At 31.7% G+C, this 12,298-nt stretch overlaps 1 protein-coding gene across 7 annotated transcripts in view; it reads left to right on the top strand.

Annotated features, from left to right (window-relative positions):
- Positions 1–1,080: 1,080 nt before the first annotated feature.
- The window catches only part of LOC137830478 (uncharacterized), a 32,971-nt gene continuing 21,753 nt past the window's right edge, over positions 1,081–12,298 (top strand). For 6 of the 7 annotated variants that reach the window (XR_016522860.1, XR_016522859.1, XM_090304225.1 and 3 more), the window contains exons 1-10: positions 1,081–1,219; positions 3,468–3,576; positions 3,768–4,092; positions 4,462–4,622; positions 7,316–7,378; positions 8,208–8,325; positions 8,441–8,550; positions 8,631–8,723; positions 10,430–10,553; positions 11,576–11,643. Coding sequence is in view for 5 of the 7 variants with exons in the window: in XM_090304225.1 (XP_090160351.1) it covers positions 3,852–4,092; positions 4,462–4,622; positions 7,316–7,378; positions 8,208–8,325; positions 8,441–8,550; positions 8,631–8,723; positions 10,430–10,553; positions 11,576–11,643 (978 nt within the window). In the remaining 2 variants the exon portion in view is untranslated. The remainder of the gene's footprint in view (positions 1,220–3,467; positions 3,577–3,767; positions 4,093–4,461; positions 4,623–7,315; positions 7,379–8,207; positions 8,326–8,440; positions 8,551–8,630; positions 8,724–10,429; positions 10,554–11,575; positions 11,644–12,298) is intronic. The other variant, XM_068637849.2, reaches the window with a different exon arrangement.

Here is a 12,298-nt window from a genome sequence, read left to right as displayed (position 1 = left end):
TTTTATATATTTTTTAATTAAAAAAGAAAGTAGGAAAGAAAAATACAATAGTTAAAATTTGTAATTATAAATAAATACATCTTATTATAACTATTTACAATATCTATACCAGAGCATATAAATTATTTAGTACTAGCGGCACACTTTATCCGGATTTTTTATTTTTATATAATTAAATATAAAATTTAATCAAATTAAATAATATATTATTATTTGCGTTAATTTTTTATTTTCTATATTTATATTTATTTTTAATTAAATATGTTTAAAATAAAATAAATAAAATAGATGAATATATGAAAAAAATTAGCAATATACAATTTCATAATCTTAACATTAGAATTTTTTAAGCATTGAAGATGGAAGACTGGTGAAGTGACGATGATGAAATATTGAGGAGATTAAAGAACAACAATACAGAGTTGCATAGTGATGCCTAACACGAAAACTTTATATAAAAAAAAAAGAACAACAATACAGTTTCAGAATTTCAAAATTATTTTTTAACTCAAAATTTTTATTGTTTAATAAATAAAAAATATTAATTCATTTTTAAAATAAATAATTAAACGCAACTTTTTTATTTTAAATAATTAAATAAACTCTAATTAAAAAAGACCAATTATATAAAGTTTGAAATAATTTTAAAAAATTAAATATATATTTTTAAATTGTATTATTCTTTTATTTTTTAATTATTTTTTTATAAAATTAAAAAAACATTTCACTAGTATATATAATTTCAACTGTATTATTGTAATACGATTAAAAATATTTTTATTTTCTTAAAAAATATTGTTTTTTAATTGTAGATAATTATTCTACTTTTTTAAAAATTTAAAATAAAATACTCTGTGAGAAAATATCTGAAAATATTTGTTCATATTTGCATATTTTGACGCAAGAAAGTGTTTTGGAATTGAAATAAACTGTTTTATATTGTCTTGCAATCTCAAGTCTCAAGAAATTCCACGATACGGGGCCCACACAGAGAGGAAGAAAGAAAGAGAAAAGTTAAAATGAAAAAAAAAAGAAAAAAGATAGTTAATGAAATTGTCCTATAAAAATTACACCCAAAACCTCATTGGTCTTCCTTCTTCTCTACACTCTGAAAACTCATAGCCCTCTTTCTCATCTCTTCAGCACCACACTCTCCCACGCTGCTTTTGAACTCAAAATCTTTGCCAGCTTCTTTTTGCAATCGCCATTCATATTCTCTGTACGAACCTCCTTCACAATCTCTCAATGTCCTTCTACGATTTTTCCTTTTCCTACAACGCTACATGTTTATGTTTATGTTTGTGTTTTTATGCATGGATTATTAGGTTAGTTTTTTTTTTTTTGATTTTTTTATCCGCGCTTTTGACATGTGTTAAACGCTATAATCGATCAATAACTTTGCAAACACTTTACCTGGTTGAGTATGCACTTGTTTTTGTTGTATCTTATCGAAATGTGTGTCTGTTGCTGTGCTCCGATACTTTATTCTAGGTGTGTTTAGCGCTGTCAAATTTGTGGTGTTTCTTTATTGTTTTTTTAAGTTTGCTAAACCTTTTATTTTCTGGTGCTTTGTTAGCTTTTGATGATCAGTGTGTTTGTGTTCTAGCATTGTGTTTGAATTACTTCAAACCTTCGGTTGACACAGTTTGTTGTCTCCATATTATGAGGCTTGGTGAGAAGGGGTTGTCTATGCACCGAAGAAAGGGGAATTGGTGTGCCTATGGTGGGCAGGGTTTTGTCTACATTGCTATTATTAGAGCATTGTGAAGAATGACATAGGAATCAAGCAATTTGCGTTTGTTTGCTTTAAAATTAACAAAATATTTATTATGTGATTGCATGCTATTTTTAACATGTGAATTTATGGGCAGATTTATTTTCTAGCACGTGTTCATTGTAGAGGACTAGCAACTGGTTATGATTATCTATACCTTTTCATTGCATATTGCAAGTTAGATGGTTTTGTTTTGTCTGTTATTGTAATCATTAGGTGTTAAAACAGTTTTTTTTGGCCTTAATAAAGTGTCTGCCCAAAGGCATTAGCAGTTTAAGGTTGAGTTGTTATTCGATCACATCTATTTGTTGCCTTTGGCTACTTATGCATGAACGGTGTGGGTCCATTTCAGTGAAGTGTCAATCTGCAGACTAACATTTACTGTGTGTTGATTTTAGAGGTTAGCAATTTGCTAAAAGGCTGTATTATTCTCAATTTGCATTTATAAATTCTAATGGTGATTTTAGGAGGGTGTCTTTGGTAGATCTGTATAGAGTTGATGTGCTGCATCTGTACGTAGTGTTAGCCATCATTGATATAATTTTTGACGATTTCTTTTCTCTTCCATTTGTGTCTCTCCTTTCTTACTAATTTATTTGTTATGAATAGTTAATATAAGTGCTTGGAAATAGAATAAATATTCAATTCTCAAACTATTCATAATTAATAATAGAAAACATGCAAGTAGCTGCTGCTGCATCTGGACAGTAAGGGAAAAAAGAAAAAGAATAATTGATATTAAAGAAGAAGAAAATAGATAGTGGGTGAAAGAGAAAAGAGGTAAACAAAGAAAGGAAAATATATGTGAAGGTAGAAGAAGAAAGGCAAACAGAGCGTAGAAAGAAAAAAAAGAAAAGAAAAAAGAAACAGAGCACAGAAATGAAGAAAGAAATCTGTATGAGTGGAATGGAGCAGGTCATCCGAAACGGAAGGGGTCACTGGAGAAAAAGAAGAGATAGCTTGCACAGTGATAGTGTGCGGGAGAGAAGAATGAAGGGGTCAATATAAGGTTTGTATAATGTAGTGACCTAAATCTGGTATAGTGCACTATTTGTCACTATTGATAACCCAGTGAGATACCATGTCCAAAACTCGGCCATTTCTCATTCATTGTGGATTTTCCCCATCTGTAAGTGTGGATTGACCTAAATATGGTTTGCTAATAGATGCCAACAAAGGTTCATATATAATATGCATATAGGTATTTGTTATTGTAAAACAATCAATCATATTTTATGCCAATAAATTGAATGACTGATTTTGATTTCTATCTCTTACCATACACAAAAGTTACGTGAAGAAGGAATGTTCCTGCCACTACCTTATACAATATTAATGTGCATAAGGAAGGTGATGGATCAACATATCTTTTATTGAATCTGAGTCGCATCTTGTTGTGAATATATTTTCTTTTAAAATAAATACTCCTAGTCGCATCTTGTTGTGAATATTACGGGCATTGACATATGTTATGTTTGTAATGCTTTAATGATTTTGCTCTTAAGGCCTTAACAAGATTTGCTCAGAATTCGGAACAACTTCTTTATGATGATCAAGAGAATGGCAGTTGTTTACATGTTTCTGTATTTTTTGTATTATGTGGATTAAAAAAAACTTTTTATTTATTGAAAGATTCATTATTATGATTATGATTTTGTTTTTGAAAAATAATAGACTTTTTTTTTTGTGTCAGGACTGCACTGCTCATTTTCTACGGACAAGTGCCATTGTAGCTGGATTTGTTGGCGAATTCTGCTGTGATCCTTTTATGCAGAGCTATCTTTGTATTTTAGAGTATACTTGTAATTGAAACAGTTTGAGATTTGAAAACATTATCTTGTACACCTGTAAACATTTAATATTTTAGTGTTACTATATCAAATTTATAAACTTTGGTGTTGCCTGATGCTTGTACTGAACTGATTCTTGCTTTAGTTTCTTTTTTGTGTTTCCACCTCTAAATATGTACTTGAATTCACATGAAATCTTGTAGATATATATTGGTTATACGTGGGAAAAAGGAGAAGAACTGACTTCTTCATCTGAATTGTTGGATACACTTCGTACACAGTGAAGAATGGAGACTTTAGCCCAGCTGGAAGCAATGTGTGAGAGGCTTTATAACTCGCAGGATTCTGTTGAAAGAGCACAGGCGGAAAGCACACTGAAATGCTTTTCCTTAAACAGTGACTACATTTCACAGTGCCAATATGTTCTGGATAATGCATCCTCTCCGTATGCATTGATGTTGGCAAGTTCGAGCTTGTTGAAGCAAGTGACTGAGCAAAGCCTTCCTTTACAGCTCCGGATTGATATTCGTAATATTCTTGCTTGCAGATGATTATGACTAGGAGTATTTTAGGGGCTTTTTGGCTTGGGTCTGCGGGAACATACATGATTTGTCTATTTCCTAAAAAGAATTTACCGAGTGATGTTCCGGTGTTATGAGTTACATTCTAAAATACTTGTTAACTTAATTTTGTATGAATTGAAGTCTCTGTTCCAAATTTGGTATCAACTTATTTTGTGGATAATCTGACTTTTCTCTTATTTCTTTTTCCGGTTGTTTTTGGGGAATTTGGGTTCAGTATTTTGGATTACCTTGCTGTCAATTTTCCCTCACTGTGGTTGCTCCATTTCTTATTCTCTTACAACCCAAATTGATTAGATTGCTATTTTTTTTGAAGGAAACTACCTCATAAATTATCTGGCAAGCAAAGGACCAGAACTGGAGCCCTTTGTTCTTGGATCCTTGATCCAACTCTTTTGTCGCATTACAAAGTTTGGTTGGCTTGATGATGACAAATTCAGGGAAGTTGTTAAGGAGGCAATGGACTTCTTGAGTCAGGTGACACATTATGATTTTATAATGTTGCTACAGTTATCTGAGCAGGCCATTTGTACATCTCAGAGCTATGAATGTAAAGAATTAGGATATGGAAGTCCATATATTTCCCTGTGTGCTTGTTTCAGCATCGAGTATGTGCATCAGGCATTAAAATTAAAATCATGTTAAGTTTGCAAGGAAAGTATCCAAACATGCTTATTCATTAACGATAACATATTAACATCATGTTTGTTATTATTATTTTCCCTATCAATGAATAATGTGCAGCTTTGGTTTGTTTTCTTTACTGTGCTATTAAGCATCTCGTGACTTTTGATTTTAGATTCTATCCCTCATAAATTAAAGGTCGTTGTAAAGTAGTTGTAGGTCTATGCTTTTTGACCATGCTTAGGTTTCTTGTTTTGTTCTTCAAAAGTGCTTGTTGTCCTTGAGGTTTTTTGGAAGTTGGAATTGCTAGAGTTTTTTGTGTGCACAACTTCTCTGCAAAATGGTGGAAATTATGTATAGGAATTCTGGATCATTTTTGAAATCTATGGCAGACGCCAATACCAAAAGTCAAAGCTTCAAATTTTGTTTTGGATCTTAAATAATTAATGGGGTTAGTGCTAATGACATGATATGGATTACGTAAATGTTACCATAAAATGCTGTTTCTAGAATATTTTTCGCACAGACTTATCTTTGGGTCTGTGGTGATCTTTGGTTATGGGGTTTCAAAAAATAACTAGCTGCATGTATTTAGTGATGAAGTTTGCGAGTCCATCTATAATATTTGATTCAAACACATGTTTGTATTTGTCTTTGTTGCTGTTTAAGACTTCATAATGATTTGTTTTCCTTCACCATCTACTAGGTGAAACACTTGAACTTTAGGAAAATCCCATTGTTACAAAATAAACACACAATACAACATCTGTTGCTTGCTTTCCCTTATCCTCCTTGAAGAACTTGTTTTTGGTGCACTCATTGGAAATAAGCATGTTTTCTAGGATATGTTTTCTTTTGATGAAGCCTTTCTAATGATGGAAAGGGTGTATTTTTAGGACTACAGGAAGGGGGAAGTTAGTTGATATAGTTAGGATTAGTTAGTTAGGGAGTTAACGAGTTAGATAATAGGAGAATGTAGGGGGAAAGAGGAAGGATGTTGATTTTGTAGATTGAGCATTAGCTCTTTGTGAAAGAATCAATCCTTTGGGAAGGGTAAACCTTCGAAGATGGAGAGCTCTCCTATTTCTTTGTTCTTTTCATCCTATTCAATAAAAATCTTTATTTTCTTTTTCTTTCTAATTCTTGATTCCTCGCAGTATCAAATTGAATTACAACGCTCCTTAACAAACTGAAGGTACTTAAATGGCTATAAATGAAGGAAACAAGAGATATTCCCCTTCAAATTATCTTCTTTTTTAACCTGGGAAGCTTCCTAATTAAGTATATGTAGTTGGTTGCAGAAGGAGTCCAATGAAGATTTGGTATTTTATCTTCTAATATTGGAACTGCTAAAACATAATTCTGTCATTATCTATTGTAATTTATTTATTTTTCAGCTTCAAGTTATGCGTGACATAAACCAAGTCATTCATCTTTTTTGATACAGACAATTTCTTCCTTTTTTATGAAGGTATAAATAAATGAAGTTTTAAAAATTATATAAACCAAATAAATAAAATTATATACCACAAATAACTTGATAGACTTGAATTACCATTTCAAATGAGCTCTAATCATGCTCACAAATTTTGTTAAGTGAGACACGTGATTCTTGGGAAGTTGATTATATCCATGCCTTGTGTAACACATGTCTTTGGTTGTTGGTTGTTAAAAGAGTTGTGATGTGATTACAATGTGAGCAGAGATATACTGTATTAAGAGAGTAGCAATTGAGTTGTAATCTTTGGAGTTCTTTTTGTAACGTGTGTGAAAAAGGAAAACTTTTTCATAGTGATTTTGCCCATAGATGTAGATTAGAGCTCCTTCATACTCTAGTCAAACCATGTTAATTGTCGTGTGTCTAATAATCTCCTTCTTGCTCCTCATTTCTGTTCATCGTTTGTTGTGGGGTTTGTGGTGGATATTTCTAGTTTCCGGTGAAATTGTTTTATAATTCCACAATTGTTACATATAGCTACTTTGTGATTATGTGAGCATACTTAATTTTATTTTGGTGATTGATACATATATAGTGTTTCCTTTATGTGGATATTTTGTCCTTATGTCTTATTTTTCTCATCTTTAATGTGTTCTTATTACAAAAATGAGGTCCTGTAATATGTTGAGTCCTTGTAATGAAGTTTAATGGTCTAATCGCCGATGAAAAAGTTTAGGGTGATTGTCTTGTATCCCATACTGGTTGTCCTACCCACATGAATATTTATAATAATTATAAAGTTTTTTATATTATTATTCTTAAACAAATATTTTTAATTTTATTGGGAGTATGAGAATATCGGAAATTAGATGTAGGATTGGATAACACAAGATTTTGGTTGATGGAATCAAGTTCTATTAACCACCACAATCCATCATGTCGAGTTTTGGATATGTTGACCAGTTTCTCTGTTATTGGCATGTGGTGTTTGAGGTTTTGATTGCGTACATGCTGTTTTTACCCTAATTATTAATATTAATAGATCTTCCTTTGTATTACAGATATCATTGGTTTGAATTTTAATCTGACCAATTGATACTTTTTGCAGGCACAACATCATTATGCTATAGGTTTGAAGATATTGAATCAGCTAGTTTCTGAGATAAATCAGGTGAGAATCAATGCTTATTTCAACAGGAAGTAGTAGCTTGCTTATAAAAAGCCGTGCACTTGCTGTATCTGTGTTATTGTTCTAACCATTAAAAGCCTTTTTTTCACACTTCTTTCTTAGGACTGAACTTTTATTATGTTATGCTTTTTTTGTTGTTGATTTGTTAGTCTGCTTTGCCTGAAGTTAATGCTTGTTGTCTTTAAGGTATGAAGTTTTGAGGTATTAATGATGAATGTTTCTGTATTTTCACATTTGAGCATATATAATATATGCATATTAGGAACTATTTGTTTGGTTTAGCTGCTGCTGTTTGATCTGCTGCTATCTGGTAGACTGATTGACATGGGATATCAAAACCGTGAGTTGTCAATATTAGCATCATATTGCATTGTTATATTTTAGTACCAATCAGTATCTGAAGTTGGTCCTCATTTTAATTCCTATCCACCACTTTGCAAGGGTTAATGCGTATAGAGCAGACTTGATGCCTCTGAAGAGTAGTGCTATGTTGTCACTGAACTAAGTTACTGCAGAAAAACTGAACTTAGATACTGCAGAAGCACTGTTTTTTTTAATATTTTTATTTCCTTATTTTATTTCTTTGGGTGCGTAGACTTCTTGTTGGTGTTGATTCATAGCTAAGCGGATATTTATTAATACTACAAAATAGTCCATAAATTCTGTACCGTGGGTGTATATATTCTCTTGCAAGACATTGAATTGTATATTTTAATTTTAATCAGGTAACCAACTAAATATTATATTTGATTATAACTTCATTGCTGATATTGTTGTTGTTACCTTTATTTATTTTATTGTGTATTTTCAGCACAATGCTGGATTACCTGCTGCTCGTCAACGTAGGATAGCTAGCTCTTTCAGGGATCACTCACTTTTTCAGATATTCCAGATATCATTAACTTCTCTCTTCCAGTTAAAATCTGATGGTATATCATATTTTTGTTATGAATATGATTGTATACATTTATTCATTTTCAAAGTTCTAAACTGATGCCATGCTATGAATTGAGTAATTGTGCTTTGTTTTTGTGAAAAATTCAGTTGGGAGCAAGTTGCAGGAACTTTCTCTTATGCTTTCTCTTAGTTGTTTGTCGTTTGATTTTATGGGGACATCATATGATGAAAGTTCAGATGAAATTGGTACTGTTCAGGTATAATCTGTGTACGTAGATAGTTGTTTTCTTTTCTCTAGTCAGCAGTTCTTGACCTGGAATTGGCATTGGTTATGCAGGTTCCATCGGGATGGAAGCCTACCCTAGAGGATTCATCTACACTGCAAATATTTTTTGATTATTATGCATTGAATCAAATGTTTTCAAAAGAGGTTTGTTTATGTTAGTTTATTCCATTTGACAATGGAGCCAGTGCTTTAAAACTTGTGATACACTATTTTTTTTTGAGTGCTGCATTTTGTTTGATTTAACTTGGGTCTTGTTTTGTGTATAGGGAGAATATTATGAGATCTCAGGATAGGATTTTTCTTTGTTGCATATGTTTACGGGATAAAATGTAATTTGTCTGAATTCCGGATGCAAAATTAGAGGCAAAATCTGAGGAAATTCTTTCTTTCTTTTTATGATTAGGAATAGTATTTATAGTTACAGGAAGTCCCAATTAGTTGCCATTTGCAGCTGATGTGATGTGACACCTAGCTAACTTCTATCTAAAACCAGCCAGCTGGCTCCTGATTGACATATATATATATATATATGTATGTATAGGAGGCCCATATGAAGGCCCACTACTACAATGCACAGGCCCAATGGTACAGTTATACTTGTAGGATTCTACATCTACAGTATATCTCTAATATAATTAAATTGGGTATTTGGGGCCAATGTTCTCGCGGGAATGTATTCTGGGTCATGTCATCTGCGTAAATATTTATTTTTACATTGATCTTTGTGGTCTTATATAATTGTGAACTTCTAGATGTGAGTTATTGTAAATCCTGTTGTCATGGATCAGCTCTCAAAAGAGCTTTAGCTTTTATGTGTATGTCTATGATCAGTTTTATACTTTATATACTTACCCCCTTGTTATGCAAGGGTTCTTATCAAGTATGGAGTATAGACAATGCAAAATCTACCTTTACATTCTGATTATATTTAAGTACGGAAAATGGTTCAGGATTCTACGGTATGCCCTTGCGAGTCTAACACGAGCAAGGGTGGTGTTTTCCTTTTTTTGCTACTTGTTCATTTTTTTTTCTGTGATAAATGTTGAATAGGTGCACAGATAATGTATTTGGTGGAAGACAATCAAATAAAATTTCCTAATCTTGTTAGACAATTTTCACCCCCTACTTTTACTATATGCAGCATGAGATTTTATTTTCTGCTTGATTTGCTATACCTGTCTGTATTATTTTTTTTTAATGCGATGAACTTGTCTTTCACAAGAAGTATCTAATTTGTGGTAAAGTGTATTTTTCTCCATATGCCTTTTCCTTTATTCCCCCACCCAAGTAATGTAATCTATCAGCCCTTTGCTTTAATAAGATGCTTTTGCTTTAACTTTCCTGTTGATAGAGTTTATTTTATCTTCCCAAAAAGCTTTTGCTTCTGATTGTGATAAGCTTAAATTGTTACTGCTTTCAATACTATGTCATGGTTTGTTAACCTCTTAACATAGAACTGCTATATGTTTAATTTAAGGTCTTGTTTATTGTTAAAATCTTGTTGACTTATCTTAATATATGTATTTTATTGTTCAAGTTTACTGACATTTTGAGGCATTGCGTAATTTGATTTATAAAATACAATTTATCCTATTATATGTATTTTGATACTTGTGATAAATAATTGATTACCATATTTTAAATGAATATACTATTTGACTGTCGTCCTTTTCTTTTATATCTATAACATAAATGCATGTGAGCTTCTGTAAGGTTTATTTGCATCTGATCCTTTGTTCCTACAGTTCTATTATAATGGAAAAATTCTGTGTGCAAAGAAATTACTGTAGGTGTCTAACCTCACTTCTTTATATTGGCGATTTCCCATTATTTGTTGTTATTGACTGTAGGCTTTGGAGTGCTTGTTGCGTCTTGCTTCTACTAGACGATCATTATTTCCCAATGATACTGCTCGAATGAAGTTCCTGTCACACTTGATGCAAGGCACCAAAGAAATTCTGCAAACTGGAATAGGTAAGTTTGATTTACAGCTACTTGGCTTTTAGCTTGATGTGTGTATTAGTTAATGGTCCACTTCTGAGCTGTTAAATTGGTGCAAACCTCACCTTATGAGTTGATTTTATAAAGTTGAGTTAGACTTAAAGTCCACTTCCTAATAGTTATTATGAAGATATAATTATTTTTTGCTTTTATATTCACATACTTATTTTTCTTGTAGTTTTATTGGATATAAATGCTTTTAAAGCTTGGATACTTCACCAACCTATAATGGTGAAGTATCCAAAAATATCTATGTCAGATACGTGAAAAAAAAATAAAAGAATTTGTGCTTTGTAGGTCTATAATACGCACGCACACACACTAATAATCAGTAAAAAAAAATCCCTCAGTAGAATCAGCCATAATCTTCACCCAAATCAAATCATGGAGACCTTAAAAATATCAGATACGTGTGAAATAAATATATGAAAACAGACATTTTTTTGCTCATCCTCTGTATCTGTGAAAGCTAATCAAGAATAATTGGTCTAGTGTGTCCTACGATAAACCAAACTTTCACCGAAGATGTTGAACAAGAAATTCCACAAAGAAAAAGCAGTATATCATAGAAAAAAATGTGGAATTGATTCTGAATGAGCATACTCGTACTCATCAAAGGAATTGTGCTACATATAGCCTACAAACTTACTACATATCATTAATAATAAATTTAGACTACTGCTAACCTGACTTGGACATTGCTAATCCTATCTATTGGTTTAGACTACTGCTATATTTTCATTCAATATGTTTACATATTAGAGCTGAATAATGTTGGGTGATCCATTTAGCTATTCTCACCTTTGTACATAAATTTTATATAGATTTTTGTTGATGAATTTCTTTGTATAATAGGTCTTTCTGATCATGATAATTATCATAAATATTAGAGCGGAATGATATGTGATCCATGTAGCTAATCTCACTTAGTGAGATAAGGATTTAATATATAAATTATATTTAGATCTTTGTTGATGAAATTCTTTGTATAACAGGTCTTTCTGATCATGATAATTATCATGCCTTTTGTCGACTTCTTGGACGCTTTAAACTAAATTATCAGGTGAGCAATGTTGTTTCTGTGTTTTTTCATGATCCATATACATGCTCATTCAATCTCTGTTGTGATTTTTGTTTTCAAGTATCATCACCTCATCATATTTGTGGACGACATGTGAATGTAGTATTAGTTTTATTTCTACAATTCTTGTTGAGTGTTCATCTGTGTTTTCTGTAGTGTCTTCCATCTTTTGTTTTTCGCTAACATGTTTTGTACAAAATCTCCTACATGATCATATAGCATCTTAATTCTCATAATTACAATTATAATGATAAGTTAGATCTACTAGTAGTTCAACAATATCATTTCATAATTCAACACCCTTCCTCAAGCTACTGAATGACTATCTATCATTCCTAGCTTGCTTGCAAGATCATGGAATTGTTCTGTGGGGAAGGCCCTTTGTATACAAATGTCCTAGTTGAAGTCTTGATGCAAATCTACTCAATCTATCTATATATGCTTTGTCTTATCACGCCGAACTGGATTGTGAGTAATACTAATAATCAATTTATTATTATAATAAAGGTTCTTCACACCTCGTTTTTAGATCATTCAAAATATTTTTCAACCATAACAATTTAAATATCACTTGTGCTACCACTTGAAATTCAATCTCTACCCTAGACTTGCAACTACATTTTTGTTTCTTCTCGAA

This window comes from Phaseolus vulgaris, chromosome 7 (genome assembly GCF_051622355.1).
Source record: "Phaseolus vulgaris cultivar YP4 chromosome 7, ASM5162235v1, whole genome shotgun sequence".
Taxonomy (NCBI): domain Eukaryota; kingdom Viridiplantae; phylum Streptophyta; class Magnoliopsida; order Fabales; family Fabaceae; genus Phaseolus; species Phaseolus vulgaris.
This window is presented reverse-complemented; position numbering and strand designations above follow the sequence as displayed.